The 19457-nt window shown below is 34.6% G+C and overlaps 1 protein-coding gene across 10 annotated transcripts in view; it reads right to left on the reverse strand.

Moving 5' to 3' along the window:
* Positions 1 to 19457, reverse strand: part of CSNK1G3 (casein kinase 1 gamma 3) — a 90149-nt gene that overhangs the window by 26778 nt on the left and 43914 nt on the right. For all 10 annotated transcript variants that reach the window (XM_075447335.1, XM_075447339.1, XM_075447336.1 and 7 more), the window contains 2 exons: positions 6908 to 7056; positions 5360 to 5594 (listed from right to left, as the gene is read on the reverse strand). In XM_075447335.1, coding sequence (XP_075303450.1) covers positions 5360 to 5594; positions 6908 to 7056 — 384 coding nt within the window. The remainder of the gene's footprint in view (positions 1 to 5359; positions 5595 to 6907; positions 7057 to 19457) is intronic.

Genomic DNA, 19457 nt, shown 5'->3' on the forward strand with positions numbered 1-19457 from the left:
AGTCTATAAAATGTAGCAAAAATACATTTAAAAGTTATGACGCAGAGTTTGTAGTCTTACTGAAAATGATATGATTCCATACAACAATATAATCTGCGGGAAAGAACAGCATCCCTTCCCAAACAAAATTACGAATCTTGAAGTTAATAAAAATGGTTCATAAAAATGAAGCTGTATACCAATTACATCATAAGCACACATCGTATGCCATACTGTTGTGTTAAGAATAATGAGGACTTTACAGAAAAAATCCTATTTTCAGTTATACCTTTATTTAAGAGAGCAAAGATATTTAGCTCAGTTTGTATTAGAATCATAGAATGTTTGTATTAGAAGCATTGTTTCATATTTATGGCTATTCCTGAGGTCCAATGATAATTCCATGGGTATGAGAAGGGGACTAGTCAACTTCATATGGGGGTCCTAGGTCTGGTAAAGGACTTCATCCTGCACCACTGCCACAGTGACAAGTAAAACTTGCTAGGAGTCCTGGAGGACCCTCACCACAAAGCACAGCCTGTAACTGCAGAAAACATTCCTTTCCTTTGAGTTTCTGGAATAACTTCAGGATTTAGGCTAATACAATTTTAGGGCCAAATGTTTATTTTTCTTATAATAGAAAATGCATTAAAAATGATCCAAAGTAGAATAATTTTTTGCAGGTTTAGATTACAAAGAACTCTGACCTCTAAATAACTGATCTAAAATCTAGAATATATGACAGCTCTGATAACAGAGCTTACTATAAAGGTAAGGGTGGGGTTCTTTTGGTTTTGTTTGAAGATAAGTACTGTTTACAGAAATTGACTTCATTTGGCCTTTCAATTAGCATTAAAGAGCAGAGTTGTTTCACTCCCAAGAGTCTCAGACATTCATTGCAAGATAACTAACCTCTGCCTCTTCAATAATTAAGCACCACCAACAAAAGACAATACAGCCAAGGATATTGGTTGTTCCACAGCGACCATTAGAGACAGCCATATTATAGCAATTACAACTGTACATGACTACACTTCCTGCAGCCAAATAACCCGGACAACAATTCAGTACATTTTTAGAGGGGAATCACAGAACTTACAGAAAAAAATTAACTCCGCATAAAGGAGAGGCTATGAAAGTAAGAGCCCCATTCAGACTGTACAGTGTGTGTTAGATCTAAGAGCTCAGGACGAGTAGTCCTCCGTCACCCAAGAAATGCCTGCAAAATAATCAGGTCAAGAAGAACTACTGCTCTGAGTCTGAACTGAAGCAGTTATCACATGATCACTGTAAATATTTCAGAAAGGCGTACTAAACCTTTTCCATCTACTTTTAAGAATTATATCTATATATTTGAGAATCTCCTGTAAAAAGACGACTTACTACAGAAAGGTGATAGAAGCTACTGAAAAGAGTTTTAGCTTTGTCATGGCTACCTTGGCCAGAGAAGCCAGTATATACCTATCCACTCTTCCTCATAGTTTTGCATCAGGCTGAGTGGTACAGAACTAGCTATGATACACAAGTTAAATTTTTCATACAAAATAAACAAGTTACAAAGTCTACAACTTACACAAAAAATAAATAATAAACCTGTCCAACCAGAGATCAAGATTCTATCTAAGAAGTGTAAAAGCCTCCCGTGAAGGAAAAAGTGTTATTTACTATGTTCCTGTGTTAATATCAGCCATGTAATGCCCTCAAAATTCCATTATATACTTTAAGTAATTACCAGGTTTATGTTTTGCTTTACTTTCTTATATGACGGGGAGAGGGGCGATGTTGTTATTTAAGAAGGACTAAAAAAAGCTTATTTGATTTCAAAATTGGTTGTATCACCATAACCTGACACCATCTTGGTACACCATGCCTGAAAAATAAAGTAAATGCTTTCTTCACTTGAGGAATTTCTGTCCTAAAAGTTTTGTTTAGAAAGCTCAAACCCTACTATCAAGTTTTTTAAATTGTTCTCAGTGTTAAACATTCATGATACTATCAGGACATACTAGAATTTATACTATTATTCTTTAAATGAAAAATCATTTAATCTAATCTTAAAGCTCTTTGGCTCTAGTAGAGCTTAACAACAATGGAGTTTCAGCCTTTATTTGGTGAGTAACAATAAACCTAGCAAACATGACAAGCTTACAATAGTTCAATTACTTTTTACACATACTTATGTGAACAGATACAGAATTAAGGCCAGCTTCATATACAGTGTATTTTTGGATGAGTAAGTGGTGTGGGATGTCTTTCATTATATTTAAATTACCCAGAATATATACTACTATACTATTATTCCCTCAAACTACCAAGACTCAACTTGCCAGCAAAAGTAAGACATTTCTCACCTATTTCATTTCATCTGTTCAACTACAACACTACAGTTAAAGAAGTCAATCAACATAAAAAGTTTATGTACAAAAGCTTTAGTCTTAGAAAAAGAAAAGTAAGCTGGGTAACTTTCACAGCTGCTCCATTATGTATAAACCTGCTTACAAAGCTCAGCCAAGCAAGCTGTATTCCAGGATGCTCACAGAGCCAAGGGTCTTGATTGCTTTTCACAAGACTTACTTATATTCTAGATATTAAATATGTTTCTTTGACAAATAATAATGTTCAAATTTGTGCATTCCTGATATATAAGTACAAAGAATTACACCACTGCTTCATATATGTAGCAGAAACTATCTCAAATATCTGTTCCTTACTGTAATTAATTCTACACTTTCTACAGAAGCAATACCAAAAAAACAAAAGGATGAGCACAAGAGCCCAATACCCCACCTTTAAAAAGGGAAGCCACTACTATTTCATCTTATTTTCAGGACTTCTCCCCAAAAGCATGCATGTAAGGAAGGTAGCCACCCTGTGAAGATACTTCCAGCATGTGAGACTACCAACGAGATTTTGAAAAGCAACTCAAAAGGCTGCCTCCAAACTTAGCTATCAGATATAAAGGCAAGACAGTTACACACTAAACAGCACTTTTTCCGTTTCCTTGAATAAAATATGCAGTGTGTAAATATGTAAAAAGTTCTTTAAATTTAAGTGTACACCACCCAAAAATGACTCTTATCAAACGACTGCGATCATCTTTCAGCAATTCTCCGATTCAGTGATTTCTGACCGTATGCTTCTAATAATCTGGGGACCTTAGACACACTGTTAATCTTACATACAGATACATAAAATAGCCATAGTTACACCTGCCTTTTTGTCCCTACTTAATGGAGAAATCTGAGGTTGTTTTAGGTATCTGCATGGAGGAAGCAAGATCAACTCAAGGCAAAATCTGGAATGAATGGCAGAATAGGTTTGCACATCACGAAATTAAACCCTTCAGCTTTCTCTGTGGAGAAACTAGGAAGCTAGACGATGCAGAGACGCAAGTCAGCTGAAATACAATTAAAAACTAATTTTAGATGATAAAGTAATGTTTGGCCATGTGAAATCAATAGTCATTTGAAATGTCAACATAGAAAAACACCTTCTTTTCATCATCAGCCAACTGTACCTGCTTAAGTCTTCCTTGTATCCTTTTTGAAGATTTGGAGGTTTTGTTTAATTTGAAAAAGCTTCACATTCTTTAACTTGTCTGGATATGCTGCAGATTTCCCAAGTTTGTTTACAAAACATCATGCAACAGCACTTCAGGACAGCACAGATCTACATTTGCCATGGGATGCACTAAACAGTCATTGTAAATATTCTTTCTCTACATTTTCATAGAGAAGGCTTATCTGCAGTCAGTTTAGCAGTCCTGAAAGTTAGACAGGTCTTTCATCCCAATTTATTTTAAGACTAAGGCAGGCACCTGGAGAAAAGCAGAAACAGGCAGAAGTGCCTCACAGTGATTAAATAAAAAATTTTTTGCGTGTGGACAATGTAACTCCATTCCTTTTTAAAAAATGGCATGAAGGCTGAACACACTTGCCTAATTATTACCATTTAAAGGAAATCTTCTTATGCCTTTATTATGAAAAAAGTAACATGAAATTGAACAACATTTGAGGTACCACATTATCTCCGAAGAAGAGCAACGAAGCTGGTGAAGGGTCTAGAGAACAAGTCTTAAGAGCAGGGGCTGAGGGAACTGGGGTGGTTTAGCCTGGAGAAAAGGAGGCTGAGGGGAGACCTTATCACCCTCTACAACTATGTGAAAGGAGGTTGTAGCAAGGTGGGTGTCAGTCTCCTGACAAGTAAGAAGCAATAGGACAAGAGAAAATGGTCTCAAGTTGTGCCAGGGGAGATTTAGATTTGATCTTTGGAAAAATTTCTTCACCGGAAGGGCTATCAAGGGCTATCGTTGGCACAGGCTGCACAGGAAAGTGGCTGAGTCACAATCCTTGGAGATATTCAAAAGACATGTAGACATGGCGGTTAACGATATGGTTTAGCAACGGACTTGGCAGTGTTAGGTTAACTGTTGGATTCAATGACCTTAACTGCCTTTCCCAATCTAAATGATTCCACGATTCTACACGATAACACCATTTCATCAGCTACAGATGCAGACCACAGCCTATTATGGTCTGATTTTATCAATAAAGTATCTTCTTACTATCTGGAAAATGTGAATGACTTCTCATTTGCCATATTAACATGAAGTACCTTTGCACTGTAAGTACTGTGCAACATTTTTTATGACCTATTGAAAGAGCAACCTAAACGGTGATTACCATGCAATGATAAGCAACTGATTTACACAAATTCAAAAGTGTAAAACCTGTTTTCACTAGAAAACCTCTATACAACTGGAATAAACAGACTGCTTTGAGTACTCACATACCTTTTTCCAACTAAATTTATTCATTCTATAACAACAACTCATGTCGCTCCACATATCTTTTCTTTAGCTCATCACATTTACACTAGCATAACGTTCAACTACTCTGACAAAGCCTCACTGACAGTATAAGCATTACAAAAACCAAGAAATAAGCATCAAATATAACCTACTTTTATTCCACGACATTATGCATTTCAAAGGGATCAAAAAACTGGCAAGGTAGCATTGAAAAATCTATTTTGTGGCAATCTATTCACTTTGATATCTTTAATAAGCATATCTACTTCCCACCCATCCCACCATGGTGTACTTCTAATGCGAAGATGTTATGATACAAAAAGATACACCTCATCCTTCTTTTATGGGTATCTAACAATAATAACATAATTACTTGCTGAGACATGACACAGAGAAGCTTATTCCCATAAATAGTATTTCCATAAGGACAAACTATAATTTTACACAGTGCACAAAACTTACACTTCTTAATGGCTACAGACTGAGAAGAATTACAGCTTGAAAACAAGATGATTTCAGACAAATGACAGCTGTTGAATTCTTGTTTCTGCACTTAAAAAGCACACGTACCTTTTCCTAAATGTGTATTTATACTCATGTATCTAGCTGTTCCTGTAAGGCTCTTGTGTTCTCGATATTGTATGTGCTTCTTTGTTTCTGGATCTATATACTCCTTTGCCAAACCAAAATCTATAATATGAATAATTTGCTGGGTTTTGTTTCCAGGTCGTCCTATTAAGAAGTTTTCAGGTTTTACATCTCTATATATCAAGTTCTTTGAATGGACATATTCCATACGAGAAATCTTCAATAAAAGAAAAAAAATGACAAAGTTTAGTTTAAGCTTCAGATTGCCACATTAAATTGTGGTAGAAGCTAAATATCTTACATTGACTTTATATTTAGAGGAAATCATCCCTCCTATCACCTTAAAACCAAAGGTCTATTGCTCTTAACAAAATATCTCCCAGCTAAAGTCAATGAAAATAGTACACATTCCCTAAGCAGACACACCACTTAGTTATTGGAAATTTTCATGTTGGACATTAGACATGAATCAGTTTGTAACAAAAGTTATCCTCTTTAAAAACAGTTGGCACCAAGTAAGCTTTGTCTGCATTAAAACTATAACCAGAAATTATGTCACTCAAGGAGCGAGCAGCAAAGTTCCATGTAGATCTACTCCATATTACAGGTATAAATGAGAAAAACACTAAAAGTTCACCACTATGCATACAGCCTCCATTCTAGCTGGATTGCTTTCTACCAAAATTTATATATTCAGAAAGGAACAACAAGTATTAACTGAAGATGATCTTTGGATCTGTGATGGTTTGAGCATTTTAAAAAAATGAACTTTGTCATTTTGGCTGTAAATAAGCTGAATATGTCTATATTTCTGTAGTTGCAGACCAGTTATACAATTACAGTCATGTTTGAAACAGCTATTTTCACCCCTCATGGGTAAAAATATCACTACTTATTTAGGGAAGTGGAGGTTCAGCATCATTAATATGTAATACGGACTAATTTAAAACACTTATTTAGCAAGGTAAACATGCAAAGCCTTATTTCTCTCTCTCTCTTTCCACTTCCGCTTATCCTAGTGGGGGGAACCAAATCAGGAAATTGTAAAAAAAAAAAAAGTAACGTAAGTCTTCATTGAATAATTTTGTGCTATCTTAGTTTTTCTAGAAAGGTTTGAGGGATTTTTCATGTGTTTGCTTGCTTTTCTTTCTAAGAATGCCCAGGAAAAATATTTATGCTATTCAGGAGTCCCATCATTCAACTGCTTTCCTGGATTAAAATTATTTTTATTTCACGAAGGTTTTAATTGAGTATGTCAAACTAAAATTCATTATTTCAGGTTGTGATTACGAGAACTCAGAAGACACAATAAACTACATTCATGCAATGATACTTGAAAAACTAGAACAATGTAAATGAAAGTGACATAAGACAAACTTCCTGCTAAAACTGTATCACAGGCTCTTTAGAAGCCAACATCAATTTAAGACATGGGAAGTGCAAATCTCTTAAGTGAAATAAGCATTTAATCCATTGAAGACTGACTTAGTTACTCTAATGAACACTCAAATTAACATCTATTCTACTTACCAACTGTACGGCTACCATAAGAACGGTTTTAAGAGAAAATGTCCTACCACACAAGTCAAATAAATCTTCCAGACTAGGTCCAAGTAGTTCTAGCACCATAGCATTGTATTTGCCACATGGACCAAAATAGTAAACCTGAGGTATTCCATCTGTAAAATGAAGACACAAAGTAATTATAAGGGGTTAAATAAGATTAATGAACGTACCAATAAAATTTCTACCCAATTTCAAGCTGATGTGAAGTTTAAAAAGCATTTTTCATACAAAAGCAACAATAAAACCTCATGAAAATCTACAGACAAAAGATACAACAGGCATAATGAAGGTAGTACCAGTTTCATTAATTATTTTATGAATACTACTTGTGTGATTTAAGAAAGATTTAAAGCTTTTATATAAAAAAATAAAAACCAGAACCTATATGTCAGGTTTTGTAACAGTACATTGAAATAAGGTAAAAGGTATGAGCAAAGGTTTAAATAAGCTCCTTTTCCAAAGAATAGGGATTTAAACTTTTTAAATTAAGGCTATGGCAAACCTACATTCAGGAATAAAACCACTTTATTGCCTACAGAAATAATTTAAAAATCCAAGAGATTAATGAATCCTCAAGATTAAAGTGACAGCAATTTAAGTTTTAGATGCACCATCAAAATAAAAATACCATAGATAAGAAATTTTATAGTCATCACTTGTTAGTATTATTTTTTTTCCCCCAAATACAAACATTTTCTACTTAAATTAGCACTGCGATACTTCTGTCTTCTCTTCCTCTACTATTTTTGATATCTGTTCAGACAGCATATAAAAGAAACCATTTCTCTTAAATGTGAATTAGTCCATTAAAAATCTAAACACCCCAGGGTGGAAGTCTGTAGGGTTTTTTCTAATCTGGATTTCTAGGAAAACCTATGGTAGACTGAGATTTATTAATTCAAACTATATGAAGGACAGCAATTTTTTTAACGCAATCCTAAGGTCAGACAAAAGGGAATTTTAAGAAGTCTCAAGGGGAACCTATTATAAAGATTTCACTTCTGATTCCACTTCTCAAGTGTCACACCAGACACCACTCAACTTCTTAAATTCCTTCAAAAAATGATCATCCAGAAAGAACGCATTAAATTCTGTTCTTACTTTCAAATCATTAAAACAATTTAGAAGAAAAAGATCCCCAAATAAAAACACAATTTCACATTTAAAGTTTTATATTAACAAACTCATATTAAGTTTTAGACGTTGGGATTTTTTTTAACTTAGAAAATTATTAAAATAAATTTAGGTTGATAACAAAACACACATCATTTCCAAACACGATATATAAGAACAAAAATATCCCACTGTTTGTTCAGTTAACAATCTGTTCAATGCTTTGTAAACAGGTATAAAACACAACTTACTAGAAGGACAAAAGGCACATTCAGTGTTAAAGTTACATTAGTTTTCAAATCTCGCATGGAGTCTAAAATATGAACTGTTGCTTTGACACTTTATTTGTAAGTCTAACATTTTTCCTAAGGTAAAATAATTGTCACATTCTTCAACACAAAACACTTCAGGAATATGTTATATTTGCTGTTCATAAAAACTGTAAAAAATCAAGACTGTACTAATGTGTTGAAAAATTGATTTTTGTTGAGTTTTCTACAGCAGCAATCCAGAAATCCTGACAGGAACACATATTTATAGTACACATTTCCTCAGACAGCTGGTGACACTGAGGCCACAAATGCCTTGAAAACTAGGACTAAAAGTCACATGCATTGCACTGAGAAGACTGCCTTAATACCTAGTCTGTTACTGCAATTATTCAACAAAGGTCTCCTGATGCGCACAGCCTAGACCAGCAAAACTACGTTAACTGAAAAAAATCCATTGTGCTCTTTTCCCTGAATAGAAGCATAATAAGCATGTCCATATAAGAAGGCTTCCCCTAGCGCAGCAGGAGAATCAGTTAAACATGTTTAACAAATCCGCTAATCTAAACCTTTAGTAGAGACATAACCAACTTTCAGTTTAAGCTAGCAGTACACGTAAGATAACCCCGTTCATTAGAAAGTGCTTCCTGAAAGAACATTTGACAAAATACTTGCAGTCATCAAAACACTGGAAACATACTTTAGTATTCTCAAGCACTGCATTTACAATTATGCTAGCAACAATGGCACATTCTATCTTCATGTTCATACATCTTCATATATACTTACAAACTTTATCAATACAACGAATAGCACATACATTCTAAAAATCAGTATGAAAATATTCTGCACTTCTGGACTTCATAGAATTATATAAACACATGCCTTAAGAAGCCAAGCAATCCAGTAGGTTGCAAATATCAATATTTAAAGCCTTATTATCCAATTTTATTTTCGCCTTTTTGTACATATGCATTGTGTGACTACATATGTCAAAGGAACTTGATATCATTGCCTCTATTCATCTTGCACTTCTCCATCTGCACAGGACCTCTTCCTCATTCAGCAGAATAAATTTTGTTCACATAAGGAAGCTGGTTATTCCACATATTTTTTTTTCTCTTCAGTATGTACTCTGTGTCCCATTTACTCTAAATATTCAATACTCTGAAAACATATTTTTCCTTTCATGTGAGCATTTTCTATGGGGTCCATTGTTACAATACTGTAATATACAGAACTACTAACAAAATCTATTTTCAGAATACCCTAATGAAATACTGGATTTCACCTTCCTTCTCTGTATATCGAATCTAAGTTTAAAACATCACTAACTCTGGGAGTTTTTTGGAGTACATCAAGTCTCAAGTTTTTTGTACCTTACTACAGTGCTACTCACACTCAGGGCACAGATTCATAACTGCATCCACCACAGTTTTGGGTTAAAAAAAAAAAAAAACACAAAAAAACAACCATACCACAGCTTACTGTTTCAGTAAAATGGAAAGAAACTGAATGTAGCATTTTGAACAGCATTTTCACTAGTCTCTTTTCCTAGAAGTGACAATAATGAAAACATAACCCCTAAAAATGCAGTTTAACTATTCACTTTTCTGAAGACCAGAGCTTCCATTTTTTTTAATTACATACAATCATACCCATATCTATACTAACACACTTAACATGCATAACCTCACTCGTTTCAGAAAAAAATGCACAAGAGTATCTTATTTCTACTAATGAAGGAGTACAGACCACGTTGCACACTATATCAGAAGATGGTACAAGATAATGTTTCTAATTTTAAAAAGATCACCCCTGCTTATCAGATAATGTATAAGAAGAAATATTTGTATGTGTGAGGGGATATTGTAAGCCCAGAATTCAAGTTTCCTGCCTCCACTTTCTGGTATGGTGGAATTACACATGGAAATGTGGATGTACATGGAACAGCAAATTAAGTTATCCAACAGATACACAGAAACGTAAGTTCAAAAAAAACCGCCAATCAACAAAACAAAAAACACCCCACCTGAGCATACAAAGAGAAAAAAAAGCACTGGGAATTTGGAAGTAAAAGCACCACTTGTAATGGCCTGAGACATATTCTGAGGATCTCTGTTCTTCTATTTGCACATTTAAAGACATTACCTCCAAAATGCTTCAAGAGAAGTTTGTTTCCTTTATTACCACTGCATCTGCTCTGTTTCTCCTTGTAACATTTTAAAATATTAAACGTGCTTCAAAAATACACAAGCCAGAAGATTTTTGGGCTTTCTCTAGATTTACAGAACTTGTCTGCATGACTACATGCTAGTAAAAGAGGAAATATTTGTAGAAAGGAATTTGTGACATTGTCAGATATGTAGGCAGAGTTGCCAATTGCAGAAGTGTGTTCATAGCAGATGTCAAAAACAGCCTTTAACATTTTATCCTACCACATCATATGATGAAAGCACCACAGCAACTCCTGTTAAGTATACATCCAGGACAGGAAGCTGGAGTTTCAGCTGTGATCAATTTCATTTTATTTAACATGGCAAGAATAGTTATTACTCTACCTACAACACGTGATCTTCTGATTAGACAAAAACTCCAGAATACCCCAAAATTGTGTTTAACACATTGTTACCAACTTCCACAAGGCAGATACAGAGTATTAAATCTAAAATTCCCAGTCTTTCTGAAGTCATTTAATATTAACAGTTTCAAGTACCAAATGTTTGGGGGTTTGTTTTGCTTTTTAATCAAAATAGTCTTACTGCTTTTGCTTAAAACCAATAATCTAACATAATTCTGTAATTTGCATTACTTCTTTATGGCTCTAGATCTCCAGAAGAAAAGTCAGACAATAACATGTTACTAATAAAGAGTATCCGAGGGTTTTTTCCTCATAACAGACATATAAATGTAAGTGGTTTTATGTAAATCTCTAAGAAAATTAGTTAAAGTTAGATAAACAAAGAAACTTTCATTTCTAGGAAATGAAGAATTCACCCTTTTGTTGACAGGATATTCCAACACTTATTACCAACTAAGAGCATGTATTTTATTTTCATTTTGAATCAGCCTGGCTTCAACCACTGAAGCCCTCTGGTGTAAGCATGTAAGAAGGAAATATTGGGAACTTGGACGCATCCCAGACTTCTTTGTGTGAAATTAAAGAAGTCAGTGTTCTTACGGATCTTGCTCATTAATTACTTTGGTTACTACTCAATCAGTTCTATTAGCTTGATGATCTTCTGACCAATTCTCAAAAACCCTTTTAAAAAGAAGTAGACTATCCCTCCAAACTATGTGCAGAATTCAGTGCTTGTCATATTTATGTCACTATAAAATTACAATTTACTTCCTATTCTTCTGCCAATGAAGAAACTTACTTGTGGCCAAAAAACAGTATCACATATTCTCACTAAATTACTTTAAAACTAAAATATCTAATTACTTTCTAGCTTTACAACTTTTAGCACAGTATCCTTATTTTCAGATAAGCCACATTCGCTTATCCCGAGATACTTATACTTGCCACAAGTAAAACATTTTCATTTGAACAGACTCAATTTACTAGAGCCATCTGCAATGTAGATTATGTAACTGCCCTATCATATAATTGCAAATCCATTTTAAAAAAATGATTCAATTCCATTTTATTCATAGCAAAAATCAAGTCTAAACTTGGAAATTCACTGCCTGGATGCCAGTTTCTTTTTCTAGAAAAGGTAATTTTCATTAGCCACCTAAAACATTGCTTCTGTACACCAGTGGTCTCCAATACAGAGTGCACACACCCCAAAAGTACACAAGACTATCCACTCACGTGCTAGAAAAAATATTGGAACTCATTTATTTTTTATCTAAAAATAAGAAACTAAGCTTTGCTAATATTAAATGTATGGCTTGACACTGGAGCTCTCACTTGCTCAGATGGTGATGTCACATATAGTATGCACAGGAGAGATCCTGGCAGAAGAGTGGGAATGCGGAGACGATGACAGTAGTGTACATATTTGTTCACCCACTTTTTGCTTACTGCAGTCTAAGTGTGCCCAGTTAAGTGGATTTATGTATTGTATTGTTTAGTTTTCGCTAAACTACCCCTCACAAAATGGACAAGTGGCTTAAAACAATTCCTACAAAGAAACCACACACTGAAGGTAATGCAACTAATGCTAGCACAAGCACACAAGAAAACAGCAGAGCTGATACTTCTCCTTGTATGAGCTTATTTTCAAGAAGAATTTCTTGGAAAGCTAACTACAGAAGACTACTACCTTGTGTTTATCAGATCAAGAAAACTGCATTAAGTATTCTGTATATATTACCATGTTCTGATAAAAGTTGTGCATCGTCAAAATGAAAAATATTATCAAAATACCATCAAGATCATTATCAAAATACCAAATAAGGGGCACAAATGCTCCAGATATTCATTTTTTCCATAACTGTATACATTGTAATCCCTCCAGTATTTTACTAAGTCAGTCTCATATTTTACTTTATATTCAGAGAGTAGAAAAAGAAAGCATATGTTGTTTTCTTTTCTCCTGTTCCCAGTTTCTTAGCACTGAGTAATGACTTATTGCATAGAACCACCTCTGTCACCTGTCAAGACTGTTTTATCACTCAAATGGTTTAGTCCACCATGTTTAGGTACACAATGTCAAGAAAGGTTTTAAAGCTGACAGGTCTGACTTCCTCTGTAACGATGACAATATAAACACATTAGAATAAAGAAAACATTATTAGTAGATTACAACTGTATCTGTCAGACACCTTCAAAGTAAATAAAATCAAGTAGAAGTTATTTCTAGTTCATTACTGTTATCCACCTTGGCTGCTATATTTTTCAAGGACTTCAGCATCAAGCCTGATTTAAGCCTGAGGCTACATGCTGTTCACTGCAATTATCTAATGCAATATACATAATGACTAGCATGAACACTTCAAGCAAGAATTTCAGCTACTTGCTTTAACACAGTTACCACACAGTAGCCTCAATTCTTGCACGTGTGTGACCCCATTCAGAAAAAAAAAAAAAACAACACCTTGATAAACAAGCAGCAGAATGACTGTCAAAGAAAAACACACAGGTCAATGGCGATACTACTTGTACTTGTACCTTGTGCTCCCAATCTACCAGTGACTTCACTTTGAACCATACCTTGGCAAAACAGCTCTACAAAATACAACCTGAATTTGTAAAGCTATTAACCAAGTAAGAAGCTTTTCAGTTTCTTGCAACATGTTTCCTTTCAGAGCTTCCTCTTGGCCAGTCAAGAAACACAGCTACTGATGTGACCTGTGTTATATCTTATTGCTTAGATTGTCTGTTAACTCATATCCATAAATATCGGTAAAATACACAAGATTGCACTTGTAGAACAAGCTGTTCTGTATTCAGCTGCCCACTGACTTCTACTTGTAGTTTCAATTTTCGTGTGTGGCAATTCACTGGACACAAGCAAACTACCCTAAACCGAGCAGACTGAAAATTTGCAGAACCAGCTATCTTCCTTTGCATACATGTACTGGTACTTTGTCAACAATGCAATTCAACAGCCTGCCACAAACACAAATGTTCGCTACTAAGACTACAGAATCTGGCCTGAATGCTCTGAAAGGTATTACAAAATCCAGAATAAGCGCTATATGTGGGTTTGTACTTGAACCAAAGTAGCATACACAAAACTACGCATATAGAAGACCAAAGGGGCATACACAGCGGGCGATACAATCTCTGGAGATGTAGCACTTTATGGCTACTGAAACCATGATCATCCATGCCCTATACAACTCAAAGCACGGCATGAGACACTATATAATCCATATGACTTCAAAACTGCTAAAATGCCATGTTGGAGGCATGCAACACAATACATAGACTACATTTATTATTTACAACTATAAGAATGTTTGTAAATATAAGAAATATAAGAAATAGTAATGTAACAGTTAAGATTTTTCCATTAAAATAGATCTACTATAACTATTTACATCACTAAAATAGAATTAGACATGTATTTTTATTGTAAGCCTTACTGAATCAAATAGCTATTTACCTAACATTCACAATGTTCTGTGAATCATACCACCAAGCCTCCTTCACAATTACAGCTGTTATATTTTATATAAAAAACACAGATTAATATATGCAATCTGTGTGTGATGTCACATTCCAAAATCAATACAAACTTTTGTGTACTGCCAGGCTTCTTATGGTCAGTCATCACTGTTTCTCAGAAACATTCATGTGTGCATCTGTAAGTTACCTTTAAATTTATGCAGCTGCCAGTGTTACCAGATCTCTTGCCCTTATTCTAGGGGAAAGAATTACTTTAAATATAGATTAAGAAAATTCTGTACACTTCCCTAAGCCACATGCTAGAAAGGACTGGTGTAAAACAAGAAAATCTGCCAGCCATATTTATTATAGTTTTTGTTGGACTATACTTAAAACAAATCTGTAATTACGATCATTGTTCATTCACTTAAATGTGAATATTAGCTTATGCACATTAACAACTGAGCAGGTCAACCTTTCTGATAAAGTATATCAGCAGCAGTGGAACTCAAAACTGAGTCAGTTTTTTCCCCAAACAACTCACAACAAACCATAGCAGCCATCAGGACACAGATTAACAGTGCATATGAACGGATAACTGGAGTCAAGGTATTCATTATTTGATTCAGTTTAAGAGCTCTTAAGAATAAATTTTTAAATTAAGTTTAATTTTATATGTTCACCTGCCTTGCATTTTTATTATTTAATAAACATTAAAAAACACTTCAACTGCTTATTGCTTATTCTCCTATATAACTCCAGTCAAAGCAGAACAAATGTAATAAAGTAGGACAGCTTTACTAAAAAAATATTTTTAAAAAATTTTAAAAAAATCATTTTTGGTTTAAGAGCAAATTCTCAGCTACCTACCTAGGAGTACAGCTCAATGAAGCATTCAAGTTACTAAACTCATCTGGCATTTATACTGAATGACAGTTAGCAAGATATATGGACAGGTTATGAAGTGACACAACTCGAAGACATACATGTAAGAATTCATAAAACTTTATTTACATATGTAAAACTAAGCCTACCCTGAACCGCATTACTTGCTAATTCTGTAGATAATAGTTTGGCATCTTGTCTTCAACTTATGTTGTTACCGGCTGTTAGAAACATAATGCACTTGTTTTAGAAATGAAATTACAGTCTAAAATCTCCATTAAAAAAAAAAAAAGCTCCATTAAATTATTACCGCTTCAATTAAGTACTGGGAACATTTGATTAATTAGTATATTTGCTCATGTATTGCATTAGAGTATTCTTGTAGAAATCTTTTCAAACGCACTTCAAATCCTGGTGACTTCTGTAATTTTTATCCCATAACAACAGCAAGTACAGGATGCCAATCCCAAAATATTTTGAAAAAATTCAGAATGTGATAATTTATTTTACATTGTATCTGTAAGATTCATGAAAAAAATGATCACTTGTCACACTAATCTAGCTACAATTTACTTTTGGCACTACAGTCAAGCAGACTTGTTATTCAGATACTTCTCCATGATATGGTAGAATATCAAAATCGTATGTAAATTATGAACTACCAGTTGAGAAAGGAGTCAAGAGAACATAACAAAGCAATGATAATTTTGTCTTGGGAAGAATTACAGCAGAGCACACATGCTGATACACTGTGATGGCACCATGCTGTGCTGCATGTTCTACCACAGGCTGAAGTGGCACGCAGGGTGGTTATGGCCCAGGGGATGAGCTAGAGGTAATCCCAATAGCAATCTGAAATCCCATTGCCTTCTCCCATATAAAAGTAGTATTTTTAGTTATTTACAGTGAAAGATTAGCAGAAAAAAAAAATCACCTATCACTATCTTTAATACAAAAGACAGACTCCGTTTCAGTGCCAGCATCTGCCTCATGCATTCTATATCCCGAGTTGTACAAAAAAAATTGAAAAAGTGTTATTGAACATTCAAACCACACACACACACTCAAGCTGGTCTGAACTGAAATTAGACAAAGAACCACATTTTTCTTACCGTAAATATTTCTGTCTTTACCTAGGGGAAAAAGCACTAAACACTGAAGCATTGAACTTCATTCCTGGCCTTCAGCACGTTGAAATCTCTTTCAACACAGAACACAAAGAAAAAACTATGGACAGCAACATCTACCCAGTGTATAATGTACTTTATAACAAAGCGTTCAATCTCAAGCTTTAAGGCACTCTGCACCAAAAAAATCAGAAATTCACAGGATTTCAAACCAACATTGCTACATTCCCAAACCAAAATACAGTTCATCTGGAGAATCCTGACATGCTCAAAATACTAAATACATACTCTACCAAGTTGGATTACCAAAATGGTGAGCCAGTGCCACTCCTCTAGAACAGCAGTTGACCATCATGCACAAATGGTCAGTAATTCTCTGGCTGCAACTTTTCAAGATTACATATAGACTTGTTCTCACACTAACAGCGTTTACTAGCCAATAGATACACAAGGGATCTCGTAATGCTTCTGCATCTTCCAAACCACATTCTGCCGGCACTGCAACCTCCTTCAATCACTAACCCAACAGTAACTTTTTTCATTATCACTATCCAAGTAGCATGATTCTGCTATGTCTAAGGCAAGATCTCATGACCTCAAAATAGAAACATGCATTTTTACGTAGTAATGCAGAGCGCATTTGCCACATGACTGTTAGTACCAAACCATGAAAAAGATTCTCACATACAGAAAGCTATGTATTCATTTCACACTGGCCAGCCATAATCATTTAAAATACAACACCTTTTTCCATAGTACATAAATATATATGCTATACACGCACTGGCCAATAGTCATCCTGTAGTGTTCCACTGCCTATTTTAAGAGTGGAAGTGTCAACTAGACTTCAGCTAAAAGAACAGAAGTACAAAAATTAAGAAACATAAAATACCATCAACAATACCGAACATCTGTCTTCTCTGAAATGTTAATACAGCAGTTTCAGAAGTAGGATAATCCACAGCTGAATAGATCTTTGTCTCTTTCAAAAACGACCTCAAATGAAAAAAAAATAAGACCTAACAATGGACATCCCTTGTTGCTATAGACAGGTACTATAGCAACAGCCTGTTCTTAGTTAAACAGCAGCATTGCACACACAAGCTCTACCGAGGCAGGTTAAGCAGCAGGAGCTGCTTGCCATTGTTTTGTTCCATTTGTCAGATGTGTAAGTACAAGAGAGTCCTCATGCACTTGTAAAGACTCCCAGCCATTATGATTAATGACCCACAGATTTATTAACAGAATTTAGAAAAATCAGACAATAAAAGTTAAATAGCTTTTACACTCTTCAACACATAACCATACAGAACTTCCCTGATATGTACACAGACCCCTTATTGCAAAAGGGAACTGAACCATACTGTAAATGTCTGCCTCTCAAAGAAATCAATCATTTTAACTTTTCATCAATAAGGTTTTAAAATTGAAAAAAATCCCACATTAAAAAAATTCTCAGCTTTACTGCTCAGTACTCAAATCAAGCCAGCAGCAACCGATTTTCCCTCTGTCTCAGCTCCTCCTAGTAGGAAAGCACACTTAAATTATGGGCATAACAGATGAAATACATCTACAGCTCATCTTCTTAACATGAGAAGAAAGATTGACAGCGTAAAAGATGAATACAAAAATCCATAAAAAATACAAACTGTCTTCTATTCATTCCAAAAGTCTTCAAGTAACTTCAGATAAGAATTCAGCTATAGTTTTATTTGTGGTACTGCACTTATGCCAATGTATCTGTTTTTCCCTATCATTCATAGCCAGGTTTTAAGAAAAAATACTTTTAACTAAAATTTTATTACAATTACAGATAGTTTAAATTCCATCTGTAGGTTGCTCATTCAGTTGGCTAGAAACTTCTGCATATTGACTAAAGGATCTAAAGCTTCATGAGCAGAGCACACTCACAGTTACAGAATGACAGAATTATGGCAGAAAAGAGACAGCAATTTTCATAAAAATCTCTACTGGTATATAACTTAAATGAATACTAAATAATGATTGACTAAAATAAGCCCCATCTTCAATTAGTAAGTTTTAGATCCATTCCCCTGAATCACAGAATCACAGAATGGTAGGGGTTGGAATGGCCTCTGTGGGTCATCTAGTCCAACCCTCCTGCCGAAGCAGGGTCACCTACAGCAGGCAATAAATAAAGGTGTTTCAAATAAAGCCCATAAGTACGTAAAATGTTTCCTGTTTAAGAAAGATTCAATTAGATTTTTTTTCCTGACAAACACTTACATGCTAATGCACATTCATAAGCTGTTTAGTAAAAAGCTTATTTGAGAGTCAAGTTACAAATTATAAGCCTTCTTTATGAGCAGATTCTCTCCAAAGGAATAACTGTTTTGAAATGTTAATGCTTTTTCATGCAAGGCAAAGTACTTTCTATTAACAACAAAGAACGAATAATCTCAGTTCCAAAGTCCTGTGTATAAAAACTGCACATCTATCATACTTTACATCTATTTTTTCCATGTTGTTTCACAGAGCAGAACTATAAAAGATCCCTCAAATTTTTTCACTCAAGCATGTCTTCCATCATCATGGCATTCAAGCAGCAGAATAGTAAGGCTCTTATAACAGAAATTAACATTAATAAAAAAAACTAAGTCACAAGGTCATGAGAAAAGAAAGAAAAATGGATATTATAAGAATAAGTAAGAAGACTTGTAGTAGAAAAATAGTGTCTGGACATAGGGGAATACCAAGAAAACACTGAATTTCAAAATGTACTCCTTCCATCAGGGGGGCTCACAAGATCAGAGGAAGCACTAAGATGCTCTGTTAAAAAAGATCAGAAGGTAAGATAATCTGTGGCCCAACAACATTTTCTTCAGATGCTTTCAGGAAGATATTTCAGGAAAATAACCTCATTTTACTCCAGAACTATTAATTCCTATGTTAATATCTCTCCCTTCTTCCCATGCCACCCCCAAATAAACTAGGATTTAACAGGGGCTATAGGTATGTCACCCTTTAAGCTTCAGGTAATTTCACACTAAGTATGAGTGTGTTTGTAGCACAACCTGAGGAATTAATAGCTCTTATTT

The sequence above is a fragment of the Opisthocomus hoazin genome, chromosome Z, assembly GCF_030867145.1.
Source record: "Opisthocomus hoazin isolate bOpiHoa1 chromosome Z, bOpiHoa1.hap1, whole genome shotgun sequence".
Taxonomy (NCBI): domain Eukaryota; kingdom Metazoa; phylum Chordata; class Aves; order Opisthocomiformes; family Opisthocomidae; genus Opisthocomus; species Opisthocomus hoazin.